The sequence below is a fragment of the Emydura macquarii genome, unplaced genomic scaffold (assembly GCF_026122565.2).
Source record: "Emydura macquarii macquarii isolate MOO-44397 ecotype Brisbane River unplaced genomic scaffold, CSIRO-AGI_Emac_v2 contig_1790, whole genome shotgun sequence".
NCBI lineage: Eukaryota > Metazoa > Chordata > Testudines > Chelidae > Emydura > Emydura macquarii.
In genome coordinates, this window is record NW_027131927.1 from 15,361,745 (window position 1) to 15,377,666 (window position 15,922).

The 15,922-nt window shown below is 40.8% G+C and overlaps 1 protein-coding gene across 4 annotated transcripts in view; it reads left to right on the forward strand.

Moving 5' to 3' along the window:
- Window positions 1–15,922, forward strand: part of WRN (WRN RecQ like helicase) — a 127,844-nt gene that overhangs the window by 47,889 nt on the left and 64,033 nt on the right. For all 4 annotated transcript variants that reach the window (XM_067556962.1, XM_067556965.1, XM_067556963.1 and 1 more), the window contains 7 exons: window positions 1,264–1,370; window positions 2,605–2,792; window positions 4,369–4,543; window positions 7,549–7,730; window positions 10,963–11,064; window positions 11,421–11,513; window positions 15,284–15,425. In XM_067556962.1, coding sequence (XP_067413063.1) covers window positions 1,264–1,370; window positions 2,605–2,792; window positions 4,369–4,543; window positions 7,549–7,730; window positions 10,963–11,064; window positions 11,421–11,513; window positions 15,284–15,425 — 989 coding nt within the window. The remainder of the gene's footprint in view (window positions 1–1,263; window positions 1,371–2,604; window positions 2,793–4,368; window positions 4,544–7,548; window positions 7,731–10,962; window positions 11,065–11,420; window positions 11,514–15,283; window positions 15,426–15,922) is intronic.

Here is a 15,922-nt window from a genome sequence, read left to right on the forward strand (position 1 = left end):
TGTTTAATATACCCTTTTCTGAAAATTTCTCAGTACTGTTTCTCAATACTAACAACAAGTTCAGATTCCAATATGGTGATCCCCACTAACTGGCATCAGCAGACCTTGTTACAGTAAGATAATTACCATGTATACATAGTGAGCTTAAAGTTCATTCTGCGTGAAAGACCAGCTACTAAGAACAGGGATAACAAAAGGATCAGTGTAGGCTCTTCAGTATTGGGGGTGAAACATACTTTCAATGTCCTTGGAAATATCTTCGGGAAATTAAAAATAATAAGTATATTTTAGCATTCTAATTTTTCTGAATATTACACTTGATAAATGCATGCAGTACAAGTATTGTGGCTAATAAACTATTTTTCTTACTAAACACAGTAGTGCCACTAATGCCCGAAGTGACATCGAGGCAACTCAGAATAATTCAAACTTCAAAATTTGTTTGTGAATCCCCAATTTAGTACCCTGTACTGTGAGCTGCGAAGAGCTTCCTGAACTCCAATGGAGTCAGTTAGGAGTTGTGTGTGCTTGGTACCTCCAAGACGGAGCCCCTAAATTGCAGAGTCCTTTATATAACAGATTGATAAAGGCACTAGTTGCAGAGATAAAATGCTAGTTCAAACCATAATATGTGATACATTTGTGAGTATGAATAGTTGCTTTAGAAATTTCTCTCCAATCTGATTTACCTATGCTCACGTTACCTCGTAAGAGGATTGGAGCAATCCTGGGAATCACAGGCCTTATTTCAGTACCAAGTAAATAAAATTGATGATATCTATAAACACCTAGATGAACATTAGCAAACTGGCCTGAAGTCTTTATTGGCACAAGAGGAGAGAGAAAGCATGCCTTGCTGTGTAGAAAGGGAAAGCTGGTGTGACAAGAATCTTATGAGCAATGGACTTGAAAGCCAGGGACATGGTGAAGGGAAAAGTGGAGCACAGGAGGAAGGTCTGCTAAATCTCTTGTGGCTTTGTATGAAAAAGGTCAATGTGAAAATGGATTTCCACTGGACATTCCATTAGCAACCATTTTAGAAACCCAAACTAATTGTAACTTTCTCTGGAATTACCAGGAGTCCCATTTGTATAGTAGCCAAGGGCTGGTCTCTGCTTGCTCAGACTTCTCATGGTAAAGTTTTAATTTGAGTAAATGACGTTTTTATTTTCTAGAACAGTTTGAATGCTTTCCAAAATTAGTGTCATATTATATAACTTCTGTGTTCATTCTGTGTGTTTGTGTGTGTTTCCCCCCTCCCAGTTATCACACTGATCGCTGTCGATGAGGCTCATTGTATTTCAGAGTGGGGGCATGACTTCAGAAATTCATTTAGAACTTTGGGTTTGTTAAAGAAAACACTCCCTATGGTGAGTCTCCAGCATCTATCTCATTTTTAAATAAGATAAAAGGATGTTGTAAACTATATTTAAAAGTAAATTTTTCTAGTACGTCTGAATAGGATTTCTCTTTCTGACATTGCTCTTCTTCAGACATACTTGAACCATTGAGACGTTTGAATAAAACTAGAATGCACACCAGAAATACTGTGTGCCCTGAAATACACCTGTGCCATGTAAGTTAGGGTGGCTACTTTTCAAACCTTCATAATGCTGAATTATGCTTTCAGATATATACACCTACATGTCCTATTTAAATTCAAAGGAGATGGAAATGTGTGTGTGCATTTGATGGAAGAGCTTGATTTATAATGTATTCTCTTTTAAATTAATGCAGTAAATGGCTGTCAATATGCAGACCCTTAGCGATGTTTTTGTAGCCTATTTGGAAAAGGACACATTTAGTCATGAAGAAATATTGGTCTGTATGTAGGTACTTATACATGGGCTCCCACTATTCAAGCAGGGTTAGATTTTTCACTCAGATATTATTTATTATGGCACCACACCTTCAAATTTGTGTATCCTGAAGTTGTGGGTACTCAGTGTTTTTGAAAATTAGGCCATTTATTTAGATGACAAAATACATAGTAAGTGCCAAAATTTTCAAAAATAGGAACCTCAAGTTAGGTGCCTAAATATGAACTAAGAACCTAAGGACAGGATTTTGAAAAGCACCCCACTGACTTAGAAGCTCGAGTCCCATTGATTTCTAGTCACGTAGGCATCTTTGAAAATCCTAAGCATAGGCAGCAAATATGGATTTAGGAGCCTAGCTCTTGGCTTCCATTTCTGAAGTTCTTGTCCTAAGGTCCCTAACTTTAGGTCCCCATATATGAAAATGAGTATAATCCTATTGAAGATACAGTAAAGACAATTTTCCAAATCCAGGTTGAAAAAAAATATTTTTAAATATGGTTTCTGTTTCCCCTGTGTAGACAGGTGAATGTCAATTTGTTTTTTATAGAAGGATCGCTAAAATATTTCTTTGTGACAATAAAAAGCTCTAGGAAGTATAATATTGTCTTTATTCTTCAGAAGCATCAAATTTTCCATGGACTGTAGGCAGATCAGGATATCTAATCTCATCCTGTTTTCCTAAAGTTTGAATCACAATTTAAAAAAAAAAAAAAAAAGAGCAGGAATGACTGGTCTCAGATTTTGTTTTCTTCCTTCCATCATTTCTCTCTGCTTTTCATTTCAGGTTCCTATTGTGGCTTTAACTGCAACAGCAAGCCCTTCAGTTAGAGAAGACATAGTGCATTGTCTAAACCTAAAAAATCCTCAGGTTACATGCACTAGTTTTGACCGACCTAACCTATACTTAGAAGTTGGACGAAAAACTGGACATATCCTTCAGGATTTAAAACAGTTCCTTATTAAAAAGGAAAGGTAAGGATTTATTAGCTTGTTCTATAAGATGCTGCTGTTATATCTCAGATATTATCAAAGGTATGCCTGGGTGAGGGTCAAAACCAAGAACAACAGTGGTCTTGCACTGGACTAGAGCCTGGAGACTAGGTTCTCTTCCTGGCTCTCCTGCTGAACTGCTGTGTGACCTCGGGCAAATCACTTCACGTCTCTGCCTCTGTTCCCCTCCCACCTTTTGTGTCGTCTATTTAATAAGTTCTTCAGGGCATGAATAGTCTCTTGCTATGTTTGTACAGTGCCCACCACATAGGAGCGCTCATCTTGGCCTTAGTGCAATGCAAATGCTAATAATTAACTGTGTGGTGGATTACTTTCTAAACCATATTCTATGAAAAATAAGTCTAGGGTTAAGCACAAATTCAAATTCAGAGTGATGATTTTGATTTCTAGCGTTACGTTTTATTTGCCTGGCTGCAAATGAAAAACCCCAAATGTGTTTCCTTACAGGTTGTCTGGCACACAGTCTCTTCCTTTTTTAATTGAATTACAGATACACGCACTCCAAAAGAAAGCAAGATATGTATATGGGGGTGGGAGAGAGAAGGTTGGGTTTCGGTGGCAGTCTCTGTAGTTGCTGCCCAGTCACTACTGTTCTGTTGTGATTCCATTCATGCAGTTCTGCTCTCTGGGCAACATCTAGCTCTGTATTTGTGTCTTCTATTTCTGTTTGTTTATTGTACTGTTGTTTTTGGGGTGGGGTTAGGTTTTGTTTAGAAGGGCAGTATGACTGGAAAAGTGAGGAAGCAAGATGTGAGAGCTGTTGATCTGGGAAGATGTGGGGTGAAGGGTGCAAGGCTGGGTGGGTTGGAATGAGGGTGTGTGCCAGGGTGAGAAGAATGTGTGAAGCTGGACAAGTTGGAGCAATGGGTTGCGGGCAAAGGGTGCCAGGCTGGGTGAGTTGGAGCGAGGGGGTGTATGTGTGGATGAGAACGGGGGTGGGCAGAGTGTCTGGTATGGAGAAGGGGAGTGAGTTGAGAAGTGGACGACTGGCTGCCTGGCAGTGTCAAAAGGTTTTTGCAAGTTTTTTGTCTCTTTTTAAAAAAACTTGACATCCTCAATCACAGCAAATATATCTGAAAATAGCACTGTGATTCATTCAAGTAGTGCACTAGCCAGAACATTGGCAGCAATATATGATACTGGTAAACCTTTAGAATCTTTCAGGTAACAAATACTATACAGGTGGAAGATATTTTAGCTCTTCAGAACTGCTTTGTGTCTGACAAGATTTTACCCTGGCTAAGAATCCAGGAGGAGATCCTTAGCTGGTGTTAATTGTCATAGCTGCTTGGAAGTCAATGGAATAACAACAGTTTAGATCAGCTGGATATCTGCCCCCTAGAGAGAACGTAGTAAAAATAAATGAGAGGAAGAATGCAAATTTTGAAGCTGCTGGTGCCCAGGATAATGAACGTTGCTGCGAAATCTACATCCTGGCAGCCCTTAATCTGTTCAGTCAGATGTTGAATGTATGGTTCACAAGAAGCCTCCTTATCATTTACAGCACATTTTTCTATTGTGTTGTTATTTTCCTTAGTTCTACATATGGGTTTGAAGGACCCACTATTATTTATTGCCCTTCAAGAAAGACCACTGAACAAGTAACTGCTGAGCTGATGAAATTAAACGTGGCCTGTGGCACATACCATGCTGGCCTGGGAATCCAAGAAAGGAGAGGTGTTCATCACAGGTTCATGAGAGATGAAATTCAGGTATAAATTCATACTAGAGAATGATGTTCTGTAAGAAATGGATTCGTTGTTTCTTTGACATGTACAGACTGAAAGAACTTTGAACTATCTGTCTGTTTTTCACATTTACTTTGTATCTTTCACATATGGGCAAGAAACCATCTTCTGGCTTCCACAGTTGGGATATGTCTACACTGCCAGGGCTACATGGATCAATGCAGCAGGATCGATTGAATGGGCAGTGGAGACCCGCTCATTCGATCCTGAAGCGCTCTCCCGTTGACTGCTGGCGTCAGTGTAGACCAGGCCTCAGTCTGTAGTGACAGTGACATGATTTCTGACCTTCATTTCAACCTTATCTACTTTATAAAGATCTTAAATATATCTTTCGTCCTAAAATACTTCAGTCTCTCCTGGCTGTACCATCTATAGTATATAACTAGGAGTGATTTTTCTCACTGTTAAAGTACAGCCAATCTTTGATATATATCACAATAGTGTTGCAGGAAATGATGTGTACTGTCCCACTATTTTATAACATTCTACTTTGGGCTCCTGGATGGATAAATTATGTATTTTTAAATGGCCCCATACCAAGCTCCTCTGTGTACACTCAGCCTCAGTCACATATATTCTTTTTCTTGGCTTTCTAGGAAAAAGGCAAGGTAGGAGATTCATTGCTATCCATGATCTTGTGTCTTCAGGTTCAGACAAGTCTCTGAAGTGGGGTATTATTTTGCTTAAATGCTATATATTTCTGCAGCAGTAAGATCTTCATGTGGCCATGGGAAATCATTAGGAGGCTGTAGAAAATTCCTCATGACTTGTTCTGGTTTAATGAATGGAACTTCTGCGATTTATTGTGATTGTGTGCTGTTGTAACAATTGTTGCTACAACTTTACCCGAATTGAACTCAACTGTAAAGAGTATGTAAAAGTTCATAAGATGTTACAATAAACTATAATAACAAATGTTGATGGGGAAAAAAGTATATAAGGGAGACAGAATAACTAAATTACTCTAAACAAAAAGGCCAAGTTGATATTCAAAAGTTGTGTTGAAATTATGCTTGTTAAAAACAGGAGATATGGAATTGAAAGTTAATGAGCCAAATTGGTATGTCGAATATTAGGCCTAATTAGTAGACAAAATAATGAAGAGAGGGGCTACTCCACCTATTACTCCCTTTTTGAGTCCTTAGAAGAAAGAGATTTTGTAGAGTAAGTATGAAAAATCAAAAGGAAAGACAGAAGCTTCTGTAGCACTTTATCATCATGGCTGACACCCCCATTGTTTCCTCGGACCCCGGGCCTTCCTCATCCTGATCCTAAGAGGTGTCCTGATGAGAATGGGCCAGAGAGGGAGGGAACCAGCTGACATTGCCACCCCACCAGCTCCTGCTGAATCCCAGCCACTACCTTGGATGGCAGTTACCTCTTTAATACCACCTAAAACTCTTCCATCTAAGATTAGACTTTAACAACAGCAGTAACAATGACATCTCCAGCCCATTTGAACTAACTCCTCTTTTTTCTCCAAAGGTACAGTTAGTACCATCTTTGATCCTATCTAAGAGACTTTCATACAATAGGGGTGTTCCTTTTAAAAACTGTCTACAGCTAAAGGGAAGGGAACAAGAGATGTTAAAATAAAAACCTTATATAATACTTGACATTTCAAATGCTTTCACTGTTTTTTCTTTTCTATATCTTTAATAAAAGGTTAAAAAGATTTTCAGTAGTATGTGTGCCATGGTGCTAAGCAGAATGAGGTCTCTGCATTCCAACACCGTTTAATGCTAGACAGTGACTTGGTTATGTTAACACCCTTCGCCCATATAGTTATCCATGGGCGGCAAGTGACGCCTGCCTTTGGGGAGGCTAGGTGGGAGGGAGCACCAGCCCTCCCCCAAAGCCCAGCCCACACTCCGCCTTGCCTTCCACATGTCACCACAGGAGGAGTTGGCCTGGACTGCTCCTGGCAATGTGCAGCAGATCCAGCCTGGGATAGGCCCAGTGCCACAGCTATCATCCTCCAGCTCTGCAGGGGGTGGAGCATGGGCAGGGTGGAGAGGCGGAGGAGCTTCTGGTGGCAGCTGGTTGGGGAGGCTTAGCTTTCCCCAGCCTATTATGCCCACCACCTATGGCTGTATCACATGTACACAAAGAAATAGTCATAGCTTGCTGCTTTTAAAGATTGATCTTTAGTATTTGACCTCTTTGCCCTGCTGATTCTTTGTCTTTTGCTGTTAAAGGAAAGTATAAAGTTGCAGATCATTTTTATGACGTCTTTGATCTGAAAGAGCTTTTCAAATGTGTTGGTATGTCCACATTATATATGGATAATCTCAGTCACCAAAAGTCCAGTGATTTGTTCTATTGGTGGTTGAACCCAGTGTTCCTGACCTCTCATCCCTTCCTCTAAGCCAGTGTTTCTCAATTAAATTTGGCCACTGAACCCTTTTGAACTCGATAAATAATTGCGGAACCCCCCAAACTCTTAACAGTATTTTTACATATGGGACCAAAAAAAATGTCGAAATAAGCAAATTATATACCAGCGTTTCTCAATTAAATTTCCCCGCGGAACCCTTTAGGCTCCGTGGGGAAATTACACTCATACTCGATACCCTCTGCCGAAAAGTCCAGGACATCTTCCCTTTTTCGGCGGCGCAGAGAACAGCTGCTCTCGGCGGCGTGATGTCACTTTCTTGCGGAACCCTAACAGTGTTCCCGTGGAACCCCAGTGTTCCGCAGAACACCAATTGAGGAACACTGCTCTAAGCATTCTAAGCATCTGTGCTAACCCATGATGACTGGTTAATTTAATGATGGACGAATGCTGCTATCAATAATGACTTCTTACTGACAGCAGCATAGAAGCTGAGTGTGATTTGAAGCTACTGTACTTTAGGCTGAATTTGAATCCGTGGCACCAAAGTCATTACACACTGTGTTAGCATTAATAGAGGTTTAGACATATTTTTACAGCTAAATTAAACATGTATGTTATGATTATTTCCCAGTGCATTGTGGCTACTGTGGCCTTTGGAATGGGTATCAATAAAGCAGACATCCGGAGAGTTATTCATTATGGTGCCCCTAAGGAAATGGAATCCTACTACCAAGAAATAGGAAGGGCTGGCCGTGATGGGCTTCCTGCTTCTTGTTACGTATTGTGGACTGCATCTGATATGAATTTTAACAGGTATAGTATTGGGAACAGCCTCGGGTCATAGGAAACTTTTTCATTCTGCAGCCGGAATTTGCTATCATGAATGAGCAGGAGGGGGAGGATTTAAAAATTTTTCTGGTAGGAAAGATACGCTCTTGTTTTCGCTATATGGTACCTACACTTAATATATGTGAAAACACTCTCTACACAATGATATCCTCTAGGAATGGAGCATGCATCCAGTAGTCCTCTGCTCCGTCCCACCCAGCTTCCCTGAGAGGGTCCATGATGTGAAGGCAGGTGATGGTCAGGATGCAAAGTACAAGGCCTGTAGTTATTTTTGGAAAACATACTTAAAAGCAACATGAATTCAGTCTTTCCCTAAAAATGACCTGTTTAGGCTTGTCGTTCTAGCCAGCAGGTTTGAATTGTAGAGGTGAGCGCCCCCCTTCAGAGAGTGCCAGGCTCACACAGGCTTCGCCTTTAACCCATACAAGTAGCTGAAGCCTTGCTTCTAATTTTAGTTGTCACCAGTAAGGCTCATGGGCAGAGGTGACTTAAGTGATAATTGGAATCTTAGACTTGTTCTTTGAGATCATTCATCAGTGAATTGCTGCCAGGGTATTGAGTATGGAGCACAGTGGTTGAGTGTGTTCATTGGTTTGTCTTACCTGAAAGATGGAGAGGAGCTGCATTTTTTCGGTATCTGAAGTTTGAGTGTGTGAGATCCCAGATAAACTGCACTGCCATTCCCTAAACTAGAGACAGAAGGGGACTGATGACTGTGGCTGGGGCTGAATCTAAGGGAAATGGGTGCAAACATTTAGCTAGTTAAAGGTGAAACAGAAGGTGTTTCTGGCTGCTGTTGCTGTTGCTGTCTGGGGTGCAGGAGGAGAGAGCAGAGAGAGTATAGTACCCTGAACTGTGAACCTTTGTGGTGATCTGGCAGAGGCCTACGGATGAGAGAATGGTTGTAATCTTTGACTGGTTCAAGAAATACCAGAAGCATCAACTCCATTTTATCTCATTTGAGTCTAAGCTAGCCAGCTTTCTTCCTGGTCCCTCTTCCTGCCAGACACTGAGAAAACTGTGTCTTCCAGGTTTGTAGAGGAGGAAATGTAGAGCTGTGCATTTTGGGTGTAGTGATGCTATTACAGCCCACTGTGCCTCTCAGCTTCCTCCCACTGCTTCACAAATATATGGTTGAAGAGAAGAGTGACAAGACTGAACATCATGGGACTCAACAGCTGAGAACCCTCTAGGAAGAATGGCCATTGCTCAGTGCAACCCTCAGACTTCTCTGACAGGAAGGCCTGGAGCCTCTTGGTTCTGTCTGCGTTTGTCAGCCCCTGCAGTCAGGTTAATACCCTTTTGTGATTACTGATGTCAGAGGCTGCTGGAACAGTCCTGCCCTGAATGCCTGATCTCCCCACCTTTTGCTGAGGAAACTGACTAGGGAGGCTAACGCTGTTTGCATGACACACCAGTTTCCTGGTTTAAAACATTCCCTTCAAGGGTCCAATAATTGGAGGCTATCAGAAGCTGCTAGAGTTTGACCTGTTGTCCCTTGCTTGGTTATCTTCTCCAAAGTTTGAAGGCTGGAGATGGGGCAGTTACTGGCAAGATCATCATTTATTGTCAAGTCGTTTTTGTTCTGAGCAAGCATTGGGCTACAGTTCATGAGTTGCTATCAGTTTGCCCTGTTTTAGGGAAGCATCAGACCCTGTGAAGAGGGTCCACTCTTACTCACAGGCTCTATCCAGCCAGGAGAGGTAATGATGCACCTTGCAGGGGGTTGAATAGAATTCTCTCAGGGTGTTAGTAACCTCTCTGTGTGAAAGTGGATGAAGCTCATCAGAAGACAGAACCATTTTTCCTTCCAGCTTTCACAGCCTCCCTTGGCTCCAGAGGGTCCTTGGAATTGACTCAGCTTTTCAGTGATGAATGACAAGTTCCTTGCAATGGAGACCATCTCCTCAGAAGCCTGGTGTTCACCTTTTGTCCTTCACCGCTGCCAGTGTAGGATGACAGAAACTCCCTACAAATGCAGACATTTAAATCTTAAGCCACTGTGCTGCCAATGGCACTCCAATCTCCATACTTCTTGGTTCATTCGCAGTGACTTGTGTGGGTGATGCAAAAGTAGGGGGCACCGTTATTTAAAGGCAGCATCTCACCATACCATCCACACCCTCTTTTGGAGGCAGGATGGTGATGTCCTCAAGTGTTTTGGAATCCAGCTGGATCCATTGATCTGAGGGTATGTTTGCATGGCACACATCTTTCGGCGGTGCGTAGTGTATATGCAAGTATTAACAGGGCAGATGGTGAGGCACTGCTTATGTGAGTAAAGACACCCCTGAAGGGTATGTACCTAAGTATGTGCCCTACACAGCTCTCTACTTGCCCGAGCTGTGACTCCCCATCTACACTGCTGTTTTCAACAGTGTAATGTCCTGCTGCCTCCCCTGCTCCCGGAGACTTTCCCGGCAGGAAAAGACTGGCAGGAGGGAACAGCTCTGCCAGCTTCCTGCTCCTGGAACCCTTCTCTCACTACAGGGAAAGGCTGTGGCAGGGGGAGGCAGCATGAAAAGGGACTCCCCCCACCAGAGCCTTTCCTTGCCTCAGGGAAAGATTCCGCCAGCGGGGAAAGGCTCTGGCAGGGTGGAGGTAGCGGGGAAAGGCTCTGACACGTGAAGCTAAACACCTCAGTGTGGGCGCAGCTTGCTTTTCACTGCAGCCTGTAACTGCACATGCTCTACATGCCTCTTTAAGTGGTCTGTAGTGTAGACGTAGCCTCAGACGGTGTACCATCATTGCAGCCTCTTTGTGTAATGCCACTGACTATAACATCTTAGTGTCTCTCTTACAAAGACACCCATGGAAAGGGAGATGACTGAAAGGTCTGTGTCTCTTCCGATCTCCTTTTCTCCCCATCTCTATGCCACCTTGCAGGGGTCTGAAGTTTTATTGCATTGTGCTGTAGGAAAGACTTTTTGTGGGCTGCTGTCCAACTACAGATTGAGAACCACTGTATGTGAAACTGGCCGAATGTGGTAGGGACTATGAGTATGCTGTCACTATAAGTTCAAAGAGAAACTTGAGGACAACTTTAAAACAAGTGGGTTTTCATTGTTTTTTATTTTAATTTTTCAGAATTTTCAAATGACTTTTCTTTAGATAATTGACTGGCATATATTACATCTTCTTGTAGGGGAGGTAGTGATTAGTGTTTAAGCTTATTTGTTTTTTGTTTTAACGGCAGACATCTTCTAAGTGAGATACGTAATGAAAGATTCCAACTATACAAATTAAAGATGATGGCAAAGATAGAGAAATACCTTAACTCAAACAACTGCAGGAGAAAGTGAGTATTATATTTTACTGCACATTTTCTGTAAGTCCACAGTATGCGATTACTGTTGGCCATTGCAGTTCAGTCACAGCTGAAGGTGTAGCTACATAACTGAAATGCTTTGCAAAAATGCAATTTTATTTTAAAAAGTGATATTTACCATCTTTTGCATAATTAAATACCTGCATTAGGAACTTCTGATTTACTTTTTAAAAACAAACGTCCTTGTCTCTGGTGGAATCAAGTGCAAATAATTGGCTCCCAGATGAATCAATTAATGATGATGATTTCAACTCATTGTTTTGTGCAATGAATTTAACATGTAAATTCTTGTTCTTTTATTTAATTCTCAATGTTCCCTTGGGTAGAATCATCTTGTCTCATTTTGAAGACAAACAACTCCGGAAGGCCGCCTCCGGCATCATGGGAACAGAAAAATGCTGTGATAATTGCCGGTCCAGGTAAATGTTCCTCCCTAAAGACTACAGTGGTTAGAAAATCTCTCTTGCCATAACATATAAGACAAATGAAAATAATTACATAATTTCTACTAACAAAATATTATAGATTTTTGTACACTTACGTTTGTGAGTATTCTTATCAATAAAAAAAGCCTCCTGAAATTTGCTTTTGTGTTTGAACAGCAGTGCCTGTCATTTTGGCTTCTCCCCTCAGTACTGGAGTGTGACAGGAGGCAATGAATACACACCACACCAAAATCCATATTGTAGTAAACCCTGTAAGAAAAGATGACTGCTGCTATTAACATGTTTTTATTTTTCAGAAGTAACTTTTTACAATACTCCTGAAGATGTAAAATAAATGTTATGTTAAATATATTTTTAAAACTTTGGTATGTTCTTCACAGAATTAACTTTGAAGAAAGTTTAAAAGCTGAGTGTGCCAGCAAATATTTTTAAATTGCTTGAGTGTCACAGATTTCAAGGCCACAAATTACCATTGTGATTAGTCTGACTTGCTGTATAATACAGGCCATAGAACTTCTGCAAAATGATTCCTAGAGCAGATCTTTTAGGAAACAATTCTATTCTTGATTTAAAAATTGTCAGTGATGGAGAATCTACCACGACTCTTCTTAAGTTGTTTCAGGATTAATTACACTCACTGTAAAAAAAAATTTACACCTTTTTTCCGATCTAAATGTGTCTAGCTTCAATTCTCAGTCATTGGATTGTGTGATATCTTTTTCTGCTAGATTGAAAAGCCCATTATTAAATATTGGTTCGCCATATAGGAACTTATAGACTGTGATCAAGTCACCCCTTAACCTTCTCTTTATTAAACTAAATAGATTGAGCTCCTTGTGTCTGTCACTTTAAGGCATGTTTTCTAATCCTGTAATCATTTTCATGGCTCTTCTCTGAAGCCTGTCCAGTTTATAAACATCTTTCTTGAATTGTGGGCACCAGAACTGGACACACTATTCCAGCAGTGGTTGCACCAGTGCCAAATAGAGGGGTAAAATAACCTCTCTTCTCCTACTTGAGATTCACCTGTTTATGCATCCCAGAGTTGTATTAGCTTTTTTGGCCACAGCGTCGCACTGGGAGCTCACGTTCAGCTGATTATCCACCACAACCCCCAAATCTTTTTCAGAGTCACTGCTTCCCATGATAGAATCCTCCATTTTGCAAATATGGCCTACATTTTTGATTCCTAGATGTATACACTGACATTTAGCTGTGCTAAAACCTATATTGTTTGCTTTCACCCAGCTTACAAAGTGATCCAAGTCACTCTGTATCAGTGACTTGTCTTCTTCATTATTTACCACTCCCCCAATTTTTGTGTCATCTGCAAACTTTACCAGTGATGATTTTATGTTTTCTTCTAGATCATTGATAAAAATGTTAAATTAGCAAAGGACCAAGAACTGATCCCTGTTGAATCCCACTGAAAACACAACTACCCAATGACTATTCCCTGTTTAGTTACATTTTGAGACCTATTCATTGGCCAGTTTTTAATCCATTTAATGTGCCATGTTAATTTTATGTTTCTAGTTTTTAATCAAAATGTCATGCAGGATGAAATCAAACAACTTACAGAGGTCTTAAGTATATTACATCAACACTATTTACCTTTATCAGCCACACTTGTATTCTCATCAAAAAAGATATCAAATTAGTTTGACAGGACCTATTTTGTGTAAACCCATGTAATTAATGCAAATCAACATTACACTTCTTTAATTCTTTATTAATCGAGTCCTCTGTCAGTCACTCCATTATCTTTCCTGGGATTGATATCAGGCCACCCTGCCTGTAATTACCCAGGTCATCTCATCTACTCTTTTAAAAAAAAGTGGCATAACGTTAGATTTCTTCCAGTCTTCCGGACTTCTCCAATGCTCCAAGACTTACTGAAAGTCAACATTAATAATCCAGTGAGCTCCTCAGCGAGCTCTTTTAAAACTCTTGCATGCGTGTTACCTGTACTGTTGATTAAAAATGTCTAACTTCTTCCTAAGATACTAGTGGAATAAAAAGAGTATTGTCATCACCATATGATGAGACTAATCAATTTTTCCCCCAAATATAGAAGGGAAATATTTTTGAACACTTACATTTTCTGCATTATTTATAATTCTACCATTTCCATCTAGCAGAAGACCAGTACCATTCTCAGGATTCTTTTTGTTCCTAATATATTTTAAAAACTCCTTCTAATTGTCCTTAATGCTGCTGGCCGCACATTTCTCCTTGTGTGCCTTTTCTTCTCTTATCAATTTTCTACAATTCCTAACTTCTGATTTATATTCATTACTCTTAACTTCCCCTTTCATCCATTTGCTGTGTGTGTGTGTGTGTGTGTGTGTGTGTGTGTATATATATATATATATATATATATATATATATATATATATATAATTTTATACAAGCCTTTACATGCTGTCTAAATCAGCTTGTTTTTTTTAACCAGCATAGTCTTATTCCTTGACTGTAGCTTTTTGGGCATCTGGTAAGATGTTCTTAACTCTGGGTATGTCTATTTTGGTGGCGGCACTGTTGGCGCTGCCGGATAGATTCTGCAGGATTGATTGAGCGGCAGTGGAGACCCGCTCAATCGATCCAGAAATCGATGCTGTTAATCCACCCCCGCAAAAAGAGTAATGCTGTGTCAATGGGAGGACATTTCCCGTTGGCACAGTGTAGTGCGGATGCTGTGGTAGCTAGAAGTTAGGGAGTCGACAGGAGATGTGCAAGCTACTCTACGTAGCTTGCGTATCCCGTCGACTGCCACCGAATTTCGCCGGCAGTGTAGACCAGGCATCTGCTGTTTCAAGTTATCTATTCTCCTGTTGCTACTCTAACATATGTCCCATTAATGTTGATATTAGTTACATGCATATGTTAAGGAGAGATGAGACCACGAAGTGTTTGAATAACATTGATATAAGTAGAAATGTCTTTCATTCTTAAACTTGTTGTAGAATGTGTATCTGTGTTCCCTGACAGTGTAAGAATTCTGGTGTAAGGCGTCTAGATATACTGCACTGCTCTCAGAAGAAAACAGTCATTTCACCTATGCTTCCTGTCTGTTCCCAAATTATGGGATAGTCCCTTAGCAGCACTGTAGTTATGGTTAGAGCAGAACTTTATTTTAGAGATGATTTTTCATTGTGTCCTGAATTTACATGCAAAGTCACATTGGCTTTAAAATTGCAACACCAGTAAAGGTCGTGGCTTGAGTTTATGTTGCAATTTTGCAGTTGTTTGAGAGAAACAGCCCCACCCACACTCCCCTCACCAACTGACTTGCTTTACATTTTTTCAGGTTTGCGGGTTTTTTTACATGTACTTGAAGAGAACTGTGGCCACAATCCACAAAAAACGTGTATCTCGGGACTTCCCTAACCCCATGGTAGTTAAATGCAAAAAGTAGTATGAAAGCAACTTTAAAGCTGGTGGGTAAAGTGCTAGAATATTCAAGATATTCAAAGCGTTAAGATTGTTCATGCAATGTTAACTCTGCTACAGGTCTTTAGGCACAAGTTAGTGTTGCCAACAGTTTTACCTCGTGGAATTTTGACTTTTGTATCTTGAACTCTAGATTTTTGCATTTAAAGGTATATTTATTTGCATATTTAAACGTAAAAGCCATAATTCAAATATAAATTTGGTATATTTAACTATATTTTAATAAATAACGCATTATTTCTTAGTGTTTAGCACTTGACAGTTAATATTTGTTTTCTTGTGCATGTTAGAACCTACTGCTGTACTATTAACAGTGACACAGAGGAGAGTTTGCAGGACTTTGGTCAGCAAGCATACCAGCTGTTGTCTGCAGTGAGTGCCTTAAACGAGAAGTTTGGAACTGGAGTTTCAGTTTTGTTTCTCCGCGGATCTGTAAGTGTGGTTAAAATTCCTTGTGTATTTTTTGGGGGGAGGGATAGTGTTCCTATGATGATCCTCCCTCTGGCTTCCAAAAACAATGAATATCTTTCACTTTATAGTATCTCTTGCCCCAGCCCCAGCAAAGGCCAGCCTTACAGTATAGTGAGCCTTCATGGGTTGTAAAACTTTTTTTTGCTGTGACCTCCTTTGAAAATATTTCAGGCTCTGATCCCCCCCCTCCCCCCCGCCCCCCAAAAAAAAGGTGACAGCTCCTCCCATGCCATTCCACCCGCCCCCTCCCCAATGCCATGCCATCCTTACTTCTGTGCTGCTGCTGCTGCTAGGGGCAGTACTGCCTTCCGAGCACCCAGTCAGCAGCTGCTACTCTCCAGCCACCCAGCTCTGAAAGGCTCTGGCTATCAGCCATGCATGGGGCTGACAGCCACGGCATGTGTGGGGGCTGACACTTGCGACACCCCCCCATAATAACCTCATGACCCCTTGAGGGG